Source organism: Hoplias malabaricus, chromosome 16 (genome assembly GCF_029633855.1).
Source record: "Hoplias malabaricus isolate fHopMal1 chromosome 16, fHopMal1.hap1, whole genome shotgun sequence".
NCBI lineage: Eukaryota > Metazoa > Chordata > Actinopteri > Characiformes > Erythrinidae > Hoplias > Hoplias malabaricus.
The window spans coordinates 31910174-31933537 of NC_089815.1; the positions used below are offsets into that span (position 1 = coordinate 31910174).

The following is a 23364-nucleotide window of genomic DNA, read 5'->3' on the forward strand; positions in this document are numbered from 1 at the left end:
TGTTTAAACAGTCATGCTTTATACAAGCTTTAACTACAGGCACAAAAACAAATATCACACATTTTTGCATAATTTAATTTAATTTATTAAGAAAACAACAAAAAACTAAATAATAATAAACATTCATGAACTATATCAAAAGTGGTGTTAGCGCAACTGCTCTCCTTTACATTCATGTATTATGCGCACAGTAGCACAGCATGGCATCACACATTGAATGTCCAAATGTTTGTAGATACCTCAGTTAACTTTCCGAAATCAAACTAAATATGGATGATTTTACCTTTGCTATACGGTTTTAACTGCATTCAGCTACATGCTGAGTCCTTTATACAGCTCTAGCCCATCCTTGTCATGATGAGGTCCGCTCATGTGCAGCTGCTCCACAGCTAAATTCAGTTCATCAATGTGGGCTACAAAAGCGGTGTGTCCACAACTGAATGAATATTATGAATGAGTATTTTGATTCGGCCCATTAGCTTTCATACTGACTCAACTAAATGGAGTTACATTGTGAGTCTGCAAAATTGCATAGCATTCTGGGAGAACTGATGAATTGATGATTAAAACAAAACAACTTTCTGGAAGGCTGGGAGCGTAGTTCTCAATCTCCGTTCACATTCCTTGTTCAGTTCTGTGCACATTATTCTGGCATGGCATGAATATCATGAAGGAGGTGTGTCTGAGCAGGAATAACACAATACTTCACTGAACTTCAGCAAATTACAGCAAACAAAAACAGCAAGGAGAGGGAAAATTCCAGTTATATGTGTGCTTAATATTTATATATTTATTGTATTGTCATCTTCTATTTTCCATCATCTAATTGCCTCCCAATATTACACACTCCCAATCTCCCCTGCCCCTCGCTTTCTGCATTACCTCGGTCAATGACTATTAACCAATCAGAGCAAACACGTGCATCCTCTCTGTTTAACCAGTGCATCTGCTGCTATCTCTGCATCTCAGAATATTAGCACTCACTCAGGAATGAAAAACCCTTCTCTAAGTCTAATCAAACACATTCAAATGAGTGGCAGACTCTAAAATATCCTCCCACCAAGGGAAAAACTATCCAGGATGGAAACTCCCAGCCCACTGATAAGAAAACCGCTCAATCTTAGCCAAGCCCTCGCAGCACTGTAAACATTATTCATCACGTCAATATAAACCCTATATATACTACCATTTCAAACTAGTCTAGTCAAAAGCAGCATATCATGTCCAGTTAAGGTGTGTTGTGCTAAAACAGGTCATTTGGCTTCTCTGACCATCTCCTCAAAATTCAAACATAGTGAATAAACCCTGTAGTGTCTTGTTATTGTATTGGTGCCTTGATTTTACAGAATATCTGTCTAGCGATATATGAACACTGACTGTATGTCATGTGAGGATTTTCCTCTGGGTGCATTCCAGAAGATGAGGCAGGAAGAAGTGCGCAGTCCCATCGTCAGGAAGTAAGTCCAGAAACTCTAAGGGGTTCAGTTCCATTGCCAGCACCACCAGAGTCTCTGTTATAAAAGCAGCAAGAATATGTTACATGACTGCAACACGCTTGGAGGAGAGCGCTAACATCACCATGTTACAGGAGGACTGACTCATTCAAGCCCAGAGGACAGGGGCTGAATCTCAAATGGCTTCTCACTCCAGCACTAAAAGTTTAATATGAAACTCTTAATATTCAGCTATAATCTGCAGGAGTTTTATCTGTAGCATACAATATAGGTGAAAAAAACTATGGTTTGAACCTCTATATATATATATCTGAGAGTAGGGAGCTATTTGAGATGCACTAGCATTTGACTTCAGAGCCTGACTCTGCGTCCTACTGCGTCCTACTCCTGGTGCAAAGTAGAGTTGTAAATGTCCTAAAAACAAAGCAATGTTACCTTTCAGAGCAGCGAGGAGAACAGAGTTCTCCCCTGAAGAAAGTCGTGTTCTCATACAAAGCTCAGGAAACAGTTTCTGCCACCACAGAGCCTGCACACAAGAGAACAGGAGGATATCCTAAACCCTGTTGTACATAATGCTTTGAGGACAAAACTTTGAGGAAAATGCTTAACTTTCAATATAAGAAAATGAAACAAGTAACTTGGGCTGTTTCAATTGGTCCATTCTTTGTGAAATTTTGACACAGTGTAAGTGGCATGAGCCAAACATAGTATTTACAGTGCAGTGTGAAAATGTACCAGTTTTTCATTCTGCAGCTCATGGTTGGCGTAGGGCATGATGGCCTGTGGACAGCGGTCCAGCAGCCTCTCAATGGAGCTTTCGTGGCGTCTGAGTTTTGTGGCACAGAGCACGTGTATACTCAGCCCGGCGTTATCCGAGTCCGGCAGCTGCTCCAGCAGAGGGAGAATAGAGGACACGTCCAGAGTAGGGCCACACAGCAGAGACTGCAACAAACAACATTTAAAAACTGAGAAAACCTGTGTACATTAACCAGACTTTAGGACTGACTCCTGTATGTGTACGATTCCCTTCATCATGTATTTGTGAGTGTTTAGAGGAACCCCCAAACCTGACCTGAATACAGTCCTAGCCCTGAGGAGAGTTACAGTACTGCCTCAGGAATTCTGTCACCTTTTTACTACAACTGAAATTAAACTATGGAAAGGTCTTGAACTGTGTTTATGGGTCAGGTTTACAGACCTGAAGTTTCTGCAGATCCTCCTGGTGGTCATGGGTGATGTTAAAGTGCACAGGAGTCAGGATGCTCACCCATGGGAACAGAAGTCCATAGTGAGAGCAAGAATTAATCTGGAAACAAAGGGGAAGCGGTAGAGCATAGGTTGAGACAGTTGCTCCACCCAGGAGCCTGGAAACAGACTGCCATTATGTTAGTCTCGTAGCCCCACAGCAAAAGTAAACAAGGAAACATTACACACCTAACAGTCCTATTTCTGATCGACTGCATTTGGGATCAACCGGGATGCAGTTGTCGAACCATTACTTTAAAGCAGTGGTGGGCAAACTACAGCCCGTTAGGATGTTTTATCCGGCCCTCTGAGCTTTAATTAAACATTCTTCTTGAATTATCCTGCATTCAACTGAATCCACTAGATGGCGCGCTCCAAACTTTACTGAACCCTGCTAAAGCCAAGTCCATTAGGTCTACAAATATTCATTAATCACATTTGCCATTAAGTTGAGTGCTAACTACTCGGCTGGTTTAAGACGTCACACAAACTGTTAACTTCTGTTGAAAGTGCTGCTTTAAACGTTGTATTGGATTTGTTTAGACTGCAATAAACCAAACAGAAACAAATAACCAATAAACAATGACAAAATACATTACGAAATCACATCTGTGTATACATTTTCACACAATTAAATTAATTAAACTCCCACCTCTCTGACCGCCTGTCAATTTATAAATCCCAGTGTTGCCCTTGAGCTGAAAATTTTGCCCATCCCTGCTTTAAAGGCTCAGCTTCCTGATGATTTCCCATGGTCAGTCTCATTAATATCGATGCCAAACAACAGAATCACGTTCACTGCCTTGGACTGAACTCACCAGGTCGTCTGCAGTTTTGAGGGCATGGATCCCGGAGCGGTCTCTGCGAGTGATGCGGTCGATGTAGACGGAAGTGAGACGGAACAGGAGCTCATGAATGATTACCTCCTGAGAAGACGCTACTAGCAGAGCCTCCCAGAAATCCACCAACAGTTGGGGACTGCTCGGGTTCTCCACAGTGTCCTTACAAAGCTCCTGATGCAGAGAGAGCGGCGTCACAAAAGGACATGCTGTCATAGGGAATGCTTTGAGATATGGGTTGTGTTTAAAGAAAAATGTCATTTGGGGTTGTACCTGAAAAAAAAGGTCTGCCTCTTCCAGCTTGACCTTGCTGTTTTCATGTAGAGCCACCACAGCGGCGACCAGCAAGCCGTCCTGAGTGTCGTGAAGATGCCGTGCCAGATGTGTGGGCACCACTGCCTTCCCTCTGCCATGGAGAAGCAGCTTTGGCTCTTCTATGAATCCGTAAACCTGCAGCATCTAGATAAAAAAAACATGCACTGATATTATTTCTGCTATCTTTTTAAAACAATGCTCTTGTTCACCTGCTCTAGTGGTTTACACTTTTATATGTTATAGTTGGATGCAATATGGATTTACACTCTTCTACTCTGTTCTGACAGCTCCCCTAACCTCAGCATGGCGATCCATCTGCTGTTGATAGAGCTGAGTGTCTCCTAAGTGCAAGGCCTGAGCGGCTTTGCACAGAGTCACTGTGACGGAGGGAGCTCCGTAGGCCTCCAGCTGCTCCAGATGTGCCAGCACACAAGCAGGACTGGCCTTCATCATGAACGAGCTACTGACCACATGGGGCAGCTGACCAGGCTCCGCCTTACTGAAGATATCCAGCACTGTGTTAGCGGTCTCCTACAAAATGAGATCGGAGAAAGGGGAGAGCATCAGAATCTACATACACTCTAATTCTTATTGCCAAAAGGATTTTAACTAAAAGCAATATAAACGTGAGTTTTGACCTGACTGAATATCAGTCCCTAAAAAAAGCATATCTGCATGGGCTGTAAGAAACAGGACACATTCATTCATTTATTCATTATCTGTAACCCTTATCCAGTTCAGGGTCGCGGTGGATCCAGAGCCTACCTGGAATCATTGGGCGCAAGGTGGGAATAAACCCTGGAGGGGGCACTCACACATTCACTCACACCTATGGACATTTTGAGTCACCAATACACCTACCAACGTGTGTTTTTGGACTGTGGGAGGAAACCGGAGCATCCGGAGTTAACCGGGTTAACCCACGCAGACACAGGAAGAACACACCACACTCCACACAGACAGTCACCCGGAGGAAACCCACGCAAACACAGGAAGAACACACCACACTCCTCACAGACAGTCACCTGGAGGAAACCCACGCAGGCGCAGAGAGAACACACCACACTCCTCACAGACAGTCACCCGGAGGAAACCCACGCAGACACAGGGAGAACACACCACACTCCTCACAGACAGTCACCCGGAGGAAACCCACGCAGACACAGGAAGAACACACCACACTCCTCAAAGACAGTCACCCGGAGGAAACCCACGCAGACACAGGAAGAACACACCACACTCCTCACAGACAGTCACCCGGAGGAAACCCACGCAGACACAGGAAGAACACACCACACTCCTCAAAGACAGTCACCCGGAGGAAACCCACGCAGACACAGGAAGAACACACTACACTCCTCACAGACAGTCACCCGGAGAAAATCTTCGCAGACACAGAGAGAACACACCACACTCCTCACAGACAGTCACCCGGAGGAAACCCACGCAGACACAGGGAGAACACACCACACTACTCACAGACAGTCACCCGGAGGAAACCCACGCAGACACAGGGAGAACACACCACACTCCTCACAGACAGTCACCCGGAGGAAACCCACGCAGACACAGGGAGAACACACCACACTCCTCACAGACAGTCACCCGGAGGAAACCCACGCAGACACAGAGAGAACACACCACACTCCTCACAGGCAGTCACCCGGAGCGTGAATCGAACCCACAACCTCCAGGTCCCTGGAGCTGTGTGACTGCGACACCTTCCTGCTGCGCCACCGTGCCGCCCTAACATATGACACATGGGCCAACAATATACAGTTTCTTTTAAGGCTCTTTATGGTAATTATAATTGTCCACCATTTAAATGAAGGCTCTCTTACTTCGCTGAGCTCCTCCATGGTCTCCTCATAAAGGGAGTGTTTGAGGAAGAAGAGGAAGCCGCTGCCGTAGTCCACCTCAGAGCTGCTGCCCATGGCCATGTTCCTCTGGATCACCTCCGTCACAGACAGGCCGGACATCTTATAATACGGCAGCGCCAGGTGACAGTCTCGTTTACTCAGTCTGAAGAGAACATTTGGATAATATCAAGAAGTTCAGAAATGGATAACTCCTTTTGAGGGTAAAGCCTTTCTCATCCTCCCAAAAAAGCCACGGCAATAGCAGCCCTGTGGTGCAATTTGTTAAGCGTGTGTGCATGTGAGGGAGTGACTGAATAAGTGATTGACTGGCTAACTTACAGAGTGTCTGACTGAGTGAGTGACTGGTTGAGAGAGTGAGTAAGTGTATGTGTGAGTGAATGACCAATTGAGATATTGAGTGAGTGTGTGAGTGACAGACAGAGGGAGTGAGTGTGTGAGTGACAGACAGAGGGAGTGTGTCTGGAATCTGTACTGCATAAACTAAAAAAAAACAAACAAAAAAAAAAAACACTAAAGACAAGCGATCTTTCCCCCAGCCTCACTGTAGCTGTGTGCAGGTAAGAGCAGGAGGTCAGACTGACCTGCTGAAGCAGTCTCCCAGCTGAGCACAGCTCTCCTGGAATGCCTCCTGAAGCTGAGCTCTGTCTTCGGAATCCTGACTGCTTGGATTCAGCAGAGCAGCTCTGAGCAGCAGGTGAGCTTCACTCAGCAGGTGAATACAGTTCTGAGACAGAGGGGTGGAGTGCTCATATCTCTTACTGTACTCCACCTGGGGATGGAGACAGAAACATCACATCAGAGTCACATCTTTGGTACTGAGTGGAGATGAAATGTACTTGTAAGGTGAACTAAGCTGGCCATATGTTAAAGAAATAATGCAGTGGTTTTTAATCTAACATCTGTCTACAGCTTCTGTGTATTTGATTCCTGCAGTTTATCATTTCTGTGCATTTCCCTTTATTAAAAACCTCAGTATCTCTTTACTCTTTAGCATGTGGGTAAATCTAAATTCAACATGTCCACTGATACACTATCTGTACGGTTTTTACAAAGAAAGGATCGATGTTTATATAAACTTCATATACACACACACACACACACACACACACACACACATTTTTGTAACAGCTGCTTCTCTTCGTAAACCCAGATGAGTTTTGATACTGTACCATCTCTCTGTAGAGCTGCAGTGTAGACACAGTGTTGATCACGTACAGGTTCCAGCCATGACCACTTTCATTCGGGTCCTTGGGCTTTGAAGAGATGGAGGTCTTCCTGGAACTAGTTCAAAAAACCCCAGTGAACAGACCCAAATAAGTACAACTTGATTCTACTGGTCCTAAGCAAGTGCATAAAACCCATTCCTTCTGTAGAGTTCAGCTATTCCTATTACGTGATGAGATTAGCTGACACACCAACAAAGATCCATACTATTACACATGAAATTTAAATCACGAGGCAATATGAGTATATCATTTACTGCCAGATAAAGTACTTGATTTACGAAAGTTTCTTTTACAGCCCTAGGTATTGAACAAGTACAAATTACTCCAAATTACTAACTATTTTAAGTAATTTAATTGCTATCTGCTTAATACCCTACGGAATCAGATTTCTTAAATATTAAACAAATATAGGAATCTGAGAGAAAATATATCTTACTGAAGCAAAATAGAAACCTCTTTCGTGTGCATGTTTTTCAAGGGTGCGTCCCCATTGGCTCATGAATTGTTGAGTGGCAGCTCAGTACACCATTACACCCAGTACATATTTTTCTTTTTGGCTGATATTTAAGGTGTTTTGTTTGATAATTCTGACACAAATATGCTCCCATACAATCCCAGAACTGAGCTGGGTGTCAAAGAAAGCATTTCTGTTAATGTAAAAAAAAAAAAAAAAAAAGTCAGGATTGAAAGGGTCAGGGGTATAATACCTCATTTGTTGAGTATAATCTTTTGTGCGTGACTGAGAGGATTTGCACAGATTCTGAGAAGAGCAGGGCAAGGCTGCTGGGGTTTGTGTTTTGAATGGATACTAAAGAAGAAGAAGAACTATTGAAACATTGAGATGACCCCTGAGCTCTGAATGCACTACTTGTCCATCAGTTTCTTCAATTTCATCAGTTAGTCCTCCTTCTGATGCAGTAGAAGAAGAAGAAGAAGAAGAAGAAGAAGACTTTATACTTAATGTTGGAACATTTCTCTGATTAGGTACGAATCTAACTCCACTCCATCTCATCTCAAATTACTGGATGGTGCTCCATCATTGCAAAGAACACAGTTCCACTGCTACACAGGTCAATGCTGGGGGCTTATATAAAGAGATTTGGACATAGTGTTAACGGAGATGGTCAGTTTAAACCAGTTTGAGTTTGTGGTCTAATTTCTGGACTGATATTATTAGCCCAGATTGGACACAGAAGCAGCCGATGGGCTCCATGTGACTGAACGCTGCAGTAACGACGGCTGGAGACAAATAGACAAATAGCCATTCATGCACCCAAGCCTGGCCACATTTCATTTCCTCTAAAATGAACCCTCTGCCCCCTGAAGGAAGAAATAAATAACTAATAAAAAAGAAATATCTGGGAGGTTAGAGTGTGTTAGAAATCAAAGGTTAGTACGTTAGCGTTATTTTAGGGAAGGTTTTAAGGGTGATGTCATTATTGGGACAGGGTCACACAGGGACACACAGGGCTGACTTACAGAAAGGATCTGGACAGGAAGCTCTCCAGAGCTGGGTTGGAGGATGGCTCTATACCTACCGCTAGGAAAATCCCTGTCAGGGCTTTGTGCTCTTTTGATTCGCTACAATAATACAGAGCAGTTACTGAGCATCAGGGAACAGGAAGCTTCAGGGCACATCAGCAGATACAATCACATTCAAACACAGCTATGATCAGAAAGAACGCTTCTCAAACTAACTGTAAAGTGAAGCTACACTTTTCAGTGCAAATCACACCACAGGCACGACACCTCTATCAGTAATAACTAGCAAAGCATGATCATGAAAAAAAGCCTATCATCACTGTGAAGACAAAACCTTGAGTACTTAATTTGCAAATACCAGGTGCTCTGTGCTCAGTTAGTATTTCATCAATAAAGGGCCGATAAAAATGGTCCGGAAGGATTTTACCATTTTGAAGATGCAAGCATTTGTCCAGGCCACTGCAACCCAGGATGAATTACAGAAAATGACCAAATGCATGAGTGAATGAGTGAAGGTTTTGTCTGACAGTGACAAAATAATAAGGCAACTTTTCTACAGAGATGCATATGACTGGGTCCTTCCTGAATGTGCCATCATTCTCAGAGATAACTGTTCATGCCAATACTGTGAAATAACTAAAGTATCGGATCTATTTTATTGCATTATTCATGCATTACTTACAGCTTACAGATACATAAAATTGATGCTGTCTTCTCATTTCTCTATTACTAGTTATAGCCTAAGGAAAGTCTAAATAAAATATTAAAGTGTGCATTATTTCTACTCTGTTTTTAACATTAAATAAGCATGACATTACCAAAGTCAGGAGTGTGTACCTAGTAGAAAGTTAGTTCCTTTATTTTCACAGATAACATCAAAAGGTCATCCAGTGGAACCGGGGGCTGCTGAAACACTGCACTAACTCAATCTAAAAGCTATAAATGGGGCAAGACTTACACAGCTCTCCGAGCCACTCGGTCTGACTCCTCTTTGCTCTCCACGTCGGCGGCTGTGAGCAAAACAACGTGATTTCCATCGTGACACAGAGATTTCAGGCCAATGAACAGCTGGATACGCAGACCACACACTTCCATAGTGAAGGGAGGACAGGCCTGGACACACACAGAGAGAGAGAGAGAGAGAGAGAGAGAGAGAGAGAGAGAGAGACATTAAAGAATATTAACCAACAGAAGTGATAACATACAATATTTATAAGTAATAAGTAAATTTCATTTGTAAAGATAACCCTTTTATGAGTCATGGGGTCTAGTGTTAAGACTTGCTATAAGCATAAAGGCTGTTACTGTAGAGGCAGCTGGGAGAGAAACTATGTACCAATATCTACATACATTTGTGTACACAGTGTACCTTCATGGTTGTGTCAATGTATGGGTCTTCGACTCGAGCTGCCACAGCACTGCACCTCACAGAGAAACACTGCAGAGCATTCCTAAACAGAAACACATTACCATTGGAGTAATGCCCTTCAGGACAAAAACAGTAGGTTAATATGGAGTGGAAAGTGTGTGTGTGTGTGTGTGTGTGTGTGTTACAATCACTAACCTGGTGATGACATACAGAAACTGGTCACAGAACACAGCCTGGTGGGCCTTCTCTGGATACTGGTAGGTGGAAATGAGCTCTACTGTGTTCTTCAGGCTGTACATATATCCAGCATTGGGCAGAGAGAAAAAACAGAACATACAGGAAGGCTCACGCCCTCTTTGGTCACCGCCTTCATCCCGATTACCTGGACACAGCCAGGGAGACAAAATCACAAATGAAGGAAAGCATAGATGGATGCACCTTTACCATTCAGTCCCTTTTGGGCTTAGTTTGCGGACTAAACTCTTACTGAATGCGTACCCGTGAACATGGGGTGGAGCTGCAGGGAATGTAAACACGTCTCCTCCACACTGCAGCCCTGGAAAAAGTCTGGGGCAAACCTCCTAGTCACAGGAACACAAGACATGATTAGAAATGCATACAATAGCATTAAATGAGATAGTAAAAACACATCTAGAGGTGGGAAAGGCAGTCAACAGATATTTTCACATCATGCAATATTCGCATTAACACTCGACTCCCAATATCAGTGGCTCCTGTTTTCAATATCTATAACATCCTCAGAAATGTTTACAATGATTTATTGTGAGTTCATCCATATTGTCCATCACTACAGCCCTCAAAAATACAATCTTGCTTACTGTACCTGAATAACACATAGGTAACTCCCATGTGGTTTCTCGCCTCTGTGTCCATTCCTGTCCATTCTAAAGAAACAGAGATGCCGCAGTCTTTTGCCTCATCCCCCAACAACTCCAGATGCTTTGGAAACATGAAGAAGTCGCCAGGCTCATGGGGACTTAGTGGCTCTTTTTTCATGTCTAATTATTAACGTGGCATAGAACACAAACAGATATTTGGCATCAATTTATTTACAAGGGAATTCCACCCAATTTTCTAAAATTACCAGAAGGTAATATTTTGATGTAAACAACAGGGTTAATAGGTTTTTATTCACATTTTATTGTAGTTCATCATTAATAAGGTAACATTTTATATAAGCCTTTAATGACAGTTGTCTTTCATTCATTCATTCATTCTTCTGCAAACGCTTCATCCTGAACAGGGTCATGGTGGGTCTGTTGCCTACCTGAAATAATTGAACTCACCCTGAACAAGGTGCCGGTCCATCACATGGCATCACACACTCACCCATTCACACACACACACTCACACCTTTGGAAATTTTAAACCACTCTACCATCTTCCACAAGATCTGCTGCTGCCAAAATATCCGCAGGTAGTTGTGAACTCTCATCTGCGACCAGAGACCTCGTCTCCATTTGCTGCAGCTTCACGACCAATATTTCTAGCTCCGTCTGCAGGGCCACATATCCTCCGCAGAAAGCTACCTGCGAGGGGCTATAGTCAGTGAGGTGCAGGATCAGCACCCTCTCAAAGTCCAACACATCCAGCTGCTCGCTCAGAGTCTGTTTCTTCAGGTTGAAGACCACCAGGCTCTTGGAACAGCCCACCAGCAGGTCTCCTGTCAGGGGGCAGCAAGCCACACACAGCGGGGGCTCAAACAGTGGGATCTCAATGATCTCCATCTGCTCCTTGGGAGCCCCACGGAAGGAGGAGCCTCGCAGAAAGTGGCCCAGCAGACGCACTCCAACCCTGGTCTTCTCGACCGCCTGGTAGCGCCAGTTAGTGTAGGCCCTGAGGTACGTGGCATTGTTTTTTTCTTCAATAGTGACCAGGTAGTCTCCTGGGAGGAAATGAAGAGGTAAGTTAGATGGATGCGTATTTGTGTGAAGTATAATTGTAGTTCAACATTCAAATATTCTCCCACTCCTTCATTATGGCTCTTGCATTGTATTTAAAATGACAATTGTCATTTTATTAAACAACAACAAAAAAAGCCTTAAAAAGAAAGTTGGCGAGCGAGAAGAATTTATTGGTCTCCACAGAGCAGGTGTGATGTGGTGGTGGATCATCCTCAGCGCTGCAGTGACACTGACCTGGTGGTTGTGTGTTAGTGTGTGTTGTGCTGGTGCGAGTGGATCAGACACAGCAGTGCTGCTGGAGTGTTTACCACCCCTCAGCGTCACTGCTGGACTGAGAATTGTGCACCAAACCAAAAACATCCAGCAGAATTGTCCTGTGGGCAGCGTCCTGTGTCACTGATGAAGGATTAGAGAAAGTCCAACATAAACTGCAGCAACAGATGAGCTACTGTCTCTGACTTTACATCTTTAACGTGGACCAACGAGGGAGGAGTGTCTCACAGAGTGGACAGTTAGTGGACACAGCAACACACACTGACATGCCACGACCAAAAGGAAAGTATAAACATTGATAATATTATTAAGACTACGATAAAACCTTTTCACTTTTATTGTCTGTGCATTGAGAAAACAGTCTTGGACACTCACCAGTGAGACTGTGCCGGATGCTGCGGACTGTCCCCATGGTGGAAAAGCGACAAATGAGAGGACACTGGTCTTCCTTCATCTGATACGCCTCGATCTTGCATCCTCCAGCGGACACCACGAACAGAGCCCCGCCGCCGGAGCACACCAGCCCGGGCTCCTGCTCCGTGGGCACGATGTGCTGCGAGGCGAACGGGTGGCAGTTATACACATGAACCATTTCTGCAGCATGGACCACACCTGCGCCTTTTAGGAAGCTGTCGCCTCGGTTCTGAAATCAGCTCCAAACCGCCCACTGCCCAGAGACTGCAGAGCTCTCCTAACATCACATGCCCAGCGTCTTGTGATAGTCAGCCAAAGGCCATTAACTCCCTCAGCCTGCCGGGTCCTCGCCCAGCTTTAGCGCCTTCTCTCCGTGAATAATACGAGATAACGCAATAAAAATACCAACAGGAAGAAGCCCTCCGCCTTCGCCCTTACTTCACATTCTGAAAGTAAATCATATCATCAAGCCCAGCCCAGACTTCCTGTAACACACCGAGCTCTGAGGCGGGGCCAACACGTACAAATCTACCCCTCATTGGCTCTTCAGCCTGTCCATCAAAGTAAGCTCAATGTGATTGGCAGCTTTCACTCCCTATAGCACTCTAGATAAAATATCAGTAATTCACTCTATTTGAGAACATTATTTTTATGGATAATAAACCCACGTGTGTGTGTGTGTGTGTGTGTGTGAGAGAGAGAGAGAGAGAGAGAGAGAGAGAGAGAAAAAGAAAGAGAAAGAGAAAAAGAAAGAAAGAAAGAAATAAAGAGAGAGAGAGAGAGAGAAAGAAAGAAAGAAAGAGAGAGAGAGAAAGAGAGAGAGAGAGAGAGAGAGAGAGACTAGGTGTGTGAGTGTGAAATTATGTGGTGTGTTCTCCTTGTGTCTGCGTGGGTTTCCTCCGGGCGCTCCGGTTTCCTCCCGCGCTCCAAAAACACTCCGTTGGTAGGTGGATTGGTGACTCATAAGTGTCCGTAGGTGTGAGTAAATGTATGTGTGAGTGTGTGTCGCTCTGTGAAGGACTGGCGCTCCCTCCAGGGTGTGTTCCTGCCTTGCACCCAAAAATTCCGCGTAGGCTCCGGACCCACCGCTGCCCTGAACTGGATAAGAGTTACAGACAATGAATGAATGAATGATTATAAATAATGTTCTCATTTATTTTAGTGAATATGTAACAGCAATAAGCAGAAATTGTTAGATTTACAAATGCACTGTAAATGGTTTGCTATGATGCAAAATGGGTTGGAAAATATGACGGGAGATGACGTAAGAGAGAGAGAGAGAGAGAAGCGAGGAGAGAAGGTGTTCGGATGTATGCTTTAGCTCGCAGTTAACTAGTAGCCAGAGTAACAGTGTGTTTTACATTAAAAAGTGAACTTCATGTCCGAGTCTATTTCAATTCTTGCCTCCCTGTCCAAACCACGCTACCCTGCACCAGCGGAACCGACCTACTATTGAATCAGGTTAGGACAAAGAACCCACATTAACGGCTGTACAAGAGAGACCGCTTTTACACTGGTGGCAGCGGCGGTCGGCGTTTTTTTTTTCCCCCAGTAAACGCCATATATATATATATTTTTATTTTTTTTTTTTTTTTGTGCATGAAAACTCGGATTTTCGTCGATAGACTGTGAAGTTTTTGTATTTTTTGTGTGCTGTTTCTTACGTTTAAGCTACGTGCTGCGGCTTTCTATTTTTGTGAACACTGTGCAATGGCGGACGAAGAGCAAACCCCTTCAGTATCACGGCCCTCAGCAGCTCCTGCCAATATAGCGCCAGTCCCTTTTCGAATTGAGCTTCCCGCGCCTTTCACGGGTGACGGGGTAGAGCCTTTTAGTTCGTGGATTCAGCGTTTTGAAGTTGCTCTCGAGGTTTCGACGGCACAGTTGGAGAAAGCAAAACTACTAGCTGCTAGACTCAGTGGCCCTGCATTTTCATACTGGCAGAGTTTACCTTCACTAGTGAAAGCAGATTACGAGCAAGCTAAAGCTCGTTTGAACACAGTTTTTGGACGAGCTTCATTTTTGGCTGCTTTCCAAACACATCTAACTGCCCGCCCTCGCAGACCCCAAGAACCTCTCGAAGTTTATGCTGCTGATGTCACTAATTTAGTGATGGAAGCTTTTCCCCAATATGGTGCAGAAGCACAGAACTGTGAAATTTTTCGGCGTTTTGTGACTGGTTTAGACCCTTCTCTCCAGTTAAAAATTCATGAACACGGGGCTGTGACTTTAGAGGCTGCATTGAAAGTGGCAGCTCAGTGCGAACGAGCCCAACTAGCTTTAACAGTGTCGACACATTCGCCTGTTATGCCTGTGACTGTTACGCCACAAACAGGCTCTGGCTCACAGTATCCAATAGCCGACTTAACAGCTGCTATTGCTCACCTTAGGACAGAACTGCAAGATTTGAAACAAACACATCTGAAGCATACTGAGCATAGACTGGATCAACTCACTCAGCAAGTGGCTGACTTTCAACGGTTACCACCAAACACGGGTCACCCTACGCATCTGCGATGTACGACGGTGAACCACACATGCCCAGAGGGACATCACACACTGCAGGACAGTCTTCATCATTATAGCTGTGTGGACTGCTGCGTTACCTATCCGCGTGTTCAGACCAGAGGACGGCGACCCCTTCGTGACGACTACTCACCACCTCGACGTCAGCGTCCAGCACCTATCCATGCTGAGGACCATTGTTCCTTCTCTTCTGATGACTGCGCTACAAGACGTCTAAGACCTGAACATTCTTACCAAAATATGCACCACCAGCGTTCAGATTACTGGGAGGACCACTCTCCTCCAAGGCATCGCCGTGACAGGTACTCTGTTCGCTCCCCTTCCAGGGAATACAATTCACACCCTAGTCACCACACCTCTTCTAATCATCACAAGTCACATAGAACCCGTTCACCATCCCCTGCTTCATACCATACACAAGCACGACACCCCCTTTCCCATTCACCACCTTCAGACCAACATAGTAGATCTCACCCCTCACGTCACTGTTCCCCCTTACGCCGTGTCCATTTTTCCACACCACGTGATCCCTCAGCCCCTACGTCCACCCACAATCAGGAAAACTACTAGAAGCTGGCATTTTGGACCAAATGACAGCTTCATCAAATCACTTGGTCCCCACCAAACCTGTTGACACTGATACTAATACATCCCCTGCTCCGTTTATACACATTATCCTTTCGGGCTCTGAACAACATGCCCTGATTGACACTGGTTCCGGTCTTTCCCTTATTGCGGATGAGTGTTATAAAAGTATTCCTGCCCTGGCTTCTCAACCCATTAGTAAGTCCTTTGTCTTGGCATCCTCAGTGACTGGACATTTACTGGATATGATAGGTTGTGTTACAACCCCAGTGCGCATTGGTGATGTTACCTTAACCCACACTTTCCATGTTGTGCGTAGTTCAAGCCACCCTGTGATATTAGGATGGGATTTTCTCACTCAACATAATGTGACCTTGTCTGTACCTCTCACGCACTTACAGCTGTATGACACTATTGTGCCTTTTGCCCCACTGCAACATCCCATTCCACTACAGTGCACAGCAGTTGCTGCCTTTCCTGTCACTGTACCTCCTTTATCAGAGATGGTGGTTGCTGTCACCATGAATGGTAGTAATTTAAGTCTTGCTTTTGTTGACTCGTATGTGGGCATTGTTGAACCACAGCCTCCTCCGACTTCGATACTGGCCGTTGCTAGGACAATAACCACTCTACATAATGGTAAAGGACTGGTTAGGGTTATCAATCCTTCCCCAGAACCAGTCTCCCTCGCTAGTGGTTGCCCCTTAGGTCAAGTATTTTCCCTTTTGGGCCGCCCACACGAAGAATACACTCTGGTGTCAGCCGTGTCTACATCCAAGGACTCTGATTGCCCTATCCCCTCAGTGGATTTGTCTGACACATGTCTCACCCCAGCTGAAGTATCACAACTTCAAAGTCTTTTAAAAGATTTTGGTGATATTTTTAGCTCCCATCCTTATGATTATGGCCAGACTGACCTGGTCCATCACAAGATTAACACAGGTGATGCTACGCCCATTAAGTTGAGACCCTACCGCACATCTCCAGCCTTGCAAGCTGTGCTGCAGCAGGAAGTTAACAAGCTCTTGGAGCACGGTATCATAGAAGAATCCCATAGTCCTTGGTCTGCCCCAGTGGTGCTGGTCAGGAAAAAGGATGGCACTCACCGGTTTTGTGTAGATTACCGTAAGCTAAATTCAGTCACAATTAAGGATTCCCATCCACTTCCACGTGTCGATGACACATTAGATAAACTGGCTGGTGCCCGTGTCTTTAGCACCATCGATCTCACTGCAGGATATTGGCAGATCCCACTCCATCCACATGACAAAGAGAAAACAGCGTTCTCTACTGGTGTTGGTCTCTTCCAGTTCCGAACAATGCCTATGGGAATTTCAAATGCCCCTCCAAGCTTCCAACGCTTAATGGAACTTGTCCTGCGTGGCCTACACTGGAATGTTTGTTTGATTTATCTCGATGACATCATTGTGTATAGCACTGATTTCTCCCAACATCTTGTGCACTTGAAAGAAGTCTTTCAACGTTTTCGCACTGCAGGCCTCAAACTAAAGCCATCTAAGTGTCACATCGCTCATTCTTCAGTCACCTTCTTGGGCCATCTTGTTTCTTGTGAGGGTATTCAGCCGGACCCTTCTAACACTGAGAAAGTTGCATCCTGGCCGCTTCCTCATTCAGCTACAGAGGTGAGAGCCTTCCTAGGCCTCTGTTCCTATTATAGGCGATTTATTAGGCAGTTCTCTCATGTTGCAGAACCCCTCACTTGTCTTACTCACAAAGGTGTACCATTTGAATGGTCTCAGGCTGCAAACAATGCTTTCCACACATTGAAACATGCTTTGACCTCACCACCTATCTTAGCTTTTCCGAATTTGTCAGCCCCCTTCTTGCTATACACTGACGCCTCCACTCATGCCATTGGAAGTGTACTATCACAAAAGGTAGCTGGTAGAGAACATGTAATAGCATACGCAAGTCATACACTCTCAGTGGCCGAAAGGAAATGGTCAACATTCGACCGTGAACTGTATGCCATTGTCTGGTCTTTTCGTCATTTTCGCCACTATCTGGCCTTCCACCAGTTCACTATCATCACGGACCACAAACCATTAGTAGGTCTCAAGAAGCTACCAGTGGAACAGGATCCTACAGGCAGGCGTGCACGCTGGGCTGTTGAATTAGACCTTCATGATTGGACCGTAGTGCACAGAGATGGCACTAAGCACCTTAATGCAGACGCCATGTCTCGTCGCCCTGATGATATAGCACTACCTGTGTCACAGAAGCTCCTTACGAAGACAACTTCAACCCAGACGGCCAACGAGAGTTATAGACAGGAACCATGCCATATCCCAGGTCGTCATGCTAACAATGACTCATGTCACAAATCTGCAAACTTGGTTCATGTCCAGATGGATTGGGACCTGGCTACACACCAGCAAAATGACCCTGATATTACTCTGCTGTTCGATTGGTTAGAGCATGGCCGACGACCACCTCTGTGGAAACTGAAAAACGCATCTCCATCCCTTCGCAAATTGTGGTCACAGTTCCCACGCCTTAAGGTGTGTAATGGCCTCATATGTAGATGTGTGAGTCACCCCACTTCTCACAACACCATTGAGCAGGTGGTCATTCCCAGAAAATTGGTTCCACAGGTATTACATTACGTACATGGTCACCCCACAGCAGGTCATTATGGCTTGGCTAAAACAACTCACAGAGCTTTGCGATCTTTTTACTGGCCGTATATGTCCTCAGACATCTCGCAATATTGTCGGCAGTGTGCCGCTTGTCAGTCACGACGTTCACCAGTACCTCGTCCACAGGCCCCACTAATTCCAATTTCACCCAGTCGGCCTTTTCAAATTGTGGCAGCTGATATTACTGAGCTTCCGGTGTCAACCAAAGGCAGCCGCTATGTTCTAGTTGTCATGGACCTCTACACAAAATTTGTTAATCTCTACCCTTTACAGACCCAGACAGCTGTTTCTGTGGCACGTTGCATTTTTGAACAGTACATTCCTCAGCATGGTGTTCCTGAAGCATTGCACTCCGATCAGGGGCGGCAGTTTGAATCTGACCTCATAAAACATCTTTGTAGTCTGATGTCCATTCACAAGCGTCGCACTTCACCCTATCATGCACAATGTGATGGTGCAGTGGAGCGATACAATCGTACTCTCAAGGAAGAACTGTCCAAGTACCTGTTTGACCAAGGCCATGAGTGGGATGATCATCTTCCTCAAGTTGCACTGGCTTACAACACCACGATTCATGCCAGCACAGGATTTACACCTTTCTACTTAGTCCATGGCCGGGAGGCTCGCGTTCCAGTAGACACCTTACTACACAGTCCTGATTCGATCTCAACAGGTACAGCCACCACTCCAGCTGCTTATGCCGCTTCTTTGCGAACACGGCTTAAGAAAGCATATGAGTCAGCTACCGCTTTCAGGAATGAAGCTCAGGACCGTCAGCAAAAGTACTATGATCGTCGTCTAAACTACAGGCCCTATGAACCTGGTGATTTAGTTTTAGTGGACGACCCAGCACGCCAACATAATAAGCTTGCCCCACGCTGGATTGGCCCTTATGAGATCTTAGGCCCCGTGACACACACTGACCAGCCACTACCTGTTGATTTTCAGGTTTGTGACTTGACCCGCCCACACAGTAGGCCCAAAGTTCTTCACTATAATCGCCTCAAACCATTTGTTTCCGGGCCTCAGAACACTGTCTTTAGAGCCCCACAGTCTTTTCCCAAGGCCCCTTTAATCTGTCCTTTGTGGCCCCCCTCGCCGGTACCTCCTCAGTCAGACCTCCCCCATCCTACCTCACCCTCTACATTCCAAACGCCCCACCACACCTCACATTCCCATCCTCCTGACCCATTGCCACATACTCCGCAGGCAGCACCTCACTTTGCCCCACAGGGTCAACTCAGTGCCCCTGCGGGCCTACGTCCTGCTTCACCTAGGCGGACCACTGGCTCCATAAGTCATTCACGGCGTCAGCATCGGAGGCCAGCACACCTCAGAGACTTTCATCTGTACTGAATGGACTAAATATTGGTTCTCTTTTCATTGGATGCATTGTTATTCTCAGCAAGTTCTGTTGGGTATAATCAACTGAGTTTTTGGTTTGGTTGTTGTTTCCTTTCTCGGTTGTTTTGCAAATTGAATATATGTTTGTTATTCTAGCTACAGAAATGAGGACATTTCTTGCTGGGTGGGAGAGTATATGTAACAGCAATAAGCAGAAATTGTTAGATTTACAAATGCACTGTAAATGGTTTGCTATGATGCAAAATGGGTTGGAAAATATGACGGGAGATGACGTAAGAGAGAGAGAGAGAGAGAAGCGAGGAGAGAAGGTGTTCGGATGTATGCTTTAGCTCGCAGTTAACTAGTAGCCAGAGTAACAGTGTGTTTTACATTAAAAAGTGAACTTCATGTCCGAGTCTATTTCAATTCTTGCCTCCCTGTCCAAACCACGCTACCCTGCACCAGCGGAACCGACCTACTATTGAATCAGGTTAGGACAAAGAACCCACATTAACGGCTGTACAAGAGAGACCGCTTTTACAAAAGCACTGACTTTGGTGAACTTTTTACTCAAGGGAAGGATTCTTTTTCAGTAATGATTCATTCCAACTGTACGTATTCAGTAATTTTATTTATCTTTCTGTGCCACGGGCCCCAGTTTCACCACTTTATGTTAATGACCATCACTACTCATCAGTGTAAAGTTCAGTGGTTCATTTTTTTTACAGTCAGCTAAACAGGATACATATTATGGTGATATTTTGAAATCTTAATTTTTCCCCATCTTTATTTTTCTACATGGTTTAAGCAGCTTTCATTTACATGTGCTAAAATGTCATGATGAACGGACCAACAGAAATGGTTCAAAAAGTCCTAATTCTGGACAGTGAGGATGTGTACAGTGGGCACTTTGTTCAGAGTTTGAGAGTTCTAAGGCCGAGTGAGTGTCTCCTCTGCCCCGGGCAGTTGCTGGCTGTGGCTGAGGCTCTGGGGGGCATAGGGATGGGAGGAGGGGGTAGAAGCAGCACTGATCCAGAGGGAGTTTGGACAGATGGAGGTTTTTCGGTCATTCTGTGGCTGATTGCATCTTGAATCTTCTCCTCTTCGTTATCAGGCTGCAATACGCAAACAAAACAAAGCAAAAACACCATCAATGAATCCATCAAATGGCTCTATCATGAGAGCCTTACATTAGGGCTTTGGATCACTTAAGGTTACCTACTGTATGTTTATAAATGGAACAGTTGACCTCGATGGGAAGTTTGGTCTCAGGGCCATCATCAATGGTGATGTGTGAGCCGGTACAAAAACCCTTCATTTAAAAATATGCACAAATTAAAGGTTTTAATTCAACAGACATTAACCCCCTAATGCTGCAAACTAGCAGGACGTGAAGAATGCCTCTATTTTTCTTTGTCAAGATTGCGCTCTACTCAGAAGAAATGTTGTTATATTTGCATAATTTTTGAGTGAAACACCATCTCATGTGTCTCTTCATTTGCAGGTGCATTTTTAAAAAGTTAATTTTAAAATGATGTTACTCACAGAGGTATCATTCTTTGGGCGACACTGAGCAAAATCAACATCAGTCGAGGCTTTAGCGCAATCCGTCTCCTGGATGATGAACTCCACGAAGTAGGCTGGACCAACCACCCACTGTCGAAACACATTGTCAACACATAAACTGATTTCTAATCTGATTCGGAATGGCCTCAAATTCTTTTACACATCACATAATGCTAACTAACTGTGAGGGTGTAGGCAGTGTGTGCCTTTTTGGAGACATGTGAAATGTCACTTCTTATTTAATTTGCACTAATGTCAACATGCTTTGAAGAAAACACTTACTACAGTCTCCCTGTTTAAATTGTGCAGTTGTTTTTCTATTTTATTTTTAAAGTTAGCAAACAGATGCTTAGTTTGACTAGCACTGTGCTGGATGATGCTGAGAGATGGAAGGCCATCCTACCCACTCAGAGAAAGTGAGGCCAATTGTGCTGAGGCCCTCAGAAGACTGAGGCATCATGGCTTCATCAGACTTGTGGTCCTCCGATGGTAGGGACAGATTAGACAGACCACTCCCAGGAAGGAGATTTGTTGATTACTTTGTTTTCACACTACACACTACTTTGTTTTCTGTACGCAGACTGGACTGGACATACCTGCATACTCGCAGATGTTATGTTGAGGAGTGTGAAGTAGTTGGGCATGGTGGAGTCTTTGTTGAATTTCTGAAGAGAAAGGTTAGCTGTCTCTACCACGATTGGTTCGTCCAGCCTCTCTGCTGTTGGACAGTCTGGACAGGTTTCGACGATGGCGATAGCAGGAACTGGAACAGAATGCAGTTTTATCAGACACAAACTTCTGAGGCCACAAATTTATTGGACTGGATGCTTTACAGTTTAATAACAACCGTAAAATCAGACCGTACCTTGCCAGATGGTGCAGTTAAATGTTTGCAGTGAGACTGCGTTCAGAAAAGTAACAGACGCCTCACATCTTCCAAAGACCTAGAAGATTAGCAATGGTGATTTGTTATTCTGAGTGTGCCATTGTTCTATTATCTGGATTTATTGATGTGATTTAATACAAATGAATGCATTTTGGCTTACTGGCACATCTGCTACCGTCTTCACCTCACACGACTTCCATTTCTTACGGCTTATCACGTGACACTTTGTCTCCAGTACATCAAGCTTCAGATGTAAAAGGTTTACACCTCCGTCCTTTGGGCAAAGCAACCAACTAGATCAGATAATTCATCAAGCCCCTGTGAACAGCTTGTGACTTTAAGCAACGATTGAGAAGAGATGATCTTGTAACCTCAGGCAATACAATGACATTCTCATTTAACAGGCAAAGGCATAACTCACAAGCTTTAATCAACGCCAACTTACCTTTGCCTCTTGTTTAACATCATACACTCTGTTCAGGGAGAAGATATAGCCCTCGTCTCTGTAAGCATTGATGTAGTCCAATGTCTCCTCGGCTGCTTTCACAACAGCCGGGTCTTGGCACCCTGCTGGAGCCTGCGTGGCAAAACCATGCAGCCACTGCAAGCTTATGAATAAAGGAAAGAGATATTGCAGCATTTCCACCAGTAAAATCTCCTCTAGCCAAACTGGAGCCGACAGAAAAGTCCACAACAGCAAACCCTGAACTTTCACCCAAGTCTGTCAGCAAACAACAGCCTTATCTGTTGCTGACCTCTTTACGGCTTTACTTGTGTTGTAAAGGCCTTGAGGACAAGTGAGCTTTCAGCCCAGATCTTAAACAAAGCACTCAGTATTGTCTTCTTTCTGACTCCTTCTGTTTTCCTTGTAGCTTCTTTTTCCAAAATATCTTGTTTTGATTACAATAGTGAGAATATTTTTGTCAGGTTTCCTGTCCTTCTTCTACTGGTCTTTTCTGGTCTTGTTGCTATTTGTGTTCACTCTATTTTGGTTCACCAAGTGCTTTGCATTTGTTTTTTACAAAAGTATTGCCTGTATCAATCTCTTCCTTCTGTGTGCCTTAGCCACTCCCCTCCCCTCACCTCACCTCATGTGACATTCCCACCTTTTGATCTTCCCAGGTGTTTGGTGTTAATCAGTGAGGCCCGGTCCAGTTCTAATCATGTTGTTGGTAATTTTTGCATTCTTTTTTGTGATGTCTAGGTACAGCTTGGCTCGTGGTGTTTGTGTCTTTGTCAGCTTTCATTTACATGTGCTAAAATTTCATGATGAACGAACCAACAGAAAAGGTTCAGAAAGTCCTATTTCTGGACAGTGATGATGTTTACAGTGGGCACTTGCTGGTGTAGCAGACTTGAAACTGCGCTGGTCACA

At 44.7% G+C, this 23364-nt stretch overlaps 2 protein-coding genes across 4 annotated transcripts; both read right to left on the bottom strand.

The window, feature by feature from the left end:
• Positions 1 to 52: 52 nt before the first annotated feature.
• Positions 53 to 12859, bottom strand: hps3 (HPS3 biogenesis of lysosomal organelles complex 2 subunit 1). Of its 3 annotated transcripts, none has more exons than XM_066648248.1 (18): positions 12384 to 12859; positions 11210 to 11716; positions 10655 to 10829; positions 10309 to 10391; positions 10006 to 10192; positions 9811 to 9892; positions 9400 to 9554; positions 8439 to 8540; positions 6903 to 7014; positions 6315 to 6502; positions 5695 to 5875; positions 4151 to 4384; positions 3812 to 3997; positions 3518 to 3712; positions 2722 to 2760; positions 2190 to 2396; positions 1890 to 1980; positions 53 to 1511 (listed from the first exon to the last, which is right to left on the bottom strand). In XM_066648248.1, exons 1-18 carry the CDS (start codon positions 12598 to 12600, stop codon positions 1384 to 1386), a joined length of 3069 nt encoding a protein of 1022 aa, XP_066504345.1. In that variant the 5' UTR covers positions 12601 to 12859; the 3' UTR covers positions 53 to 1383. The 3 variants fall into 3 exon arrangements, with proteins under 3 accessions (XP_066504345.1, XP_066504344.1, XP_066504346.1); XM_066648247.1 differs by having other exon boundaries at positions 54 to 1511; positions 2653 to 2760; XM_066648249.1 differs by lacking the exon at positions 8439 to 8540 and having other exon boundaries at positions 55 to 1511; positions 2653 to 2760.
• A 7288-nt stretch (positions 12860 to 20147) lies between these two features.
• On the bottom strand, positions 20148 to 23057 carry si:ch211-284e20.8 (uncharacterized protein LOC563738 homolog). The gene is made up of 7 exons (XM_066648129.1): positions 22435 to 23057; positions 22150 to 22263; positions 21969 to 22047; positions 21700 to 21866; positions 21083 to 21193; positions 20760 to 20849; positions 20148 to 20652 (listed from the first exon to the last, which is right to left on the bottom strand). Exons 1-7 carry the CDS (start codon positions 22627 to 22629, stop codon positions 20452 to 20454), a joined length of 957 nt encoding a protein of 318 aa, XP_066504226.1. The 5' UTR covers positions 22630 to 23057; the 3' UTR covers positions 20148 to 20451.
• Between the last annotated feature and the right edge of the window lie 307 nt (positions 23058 to 23364).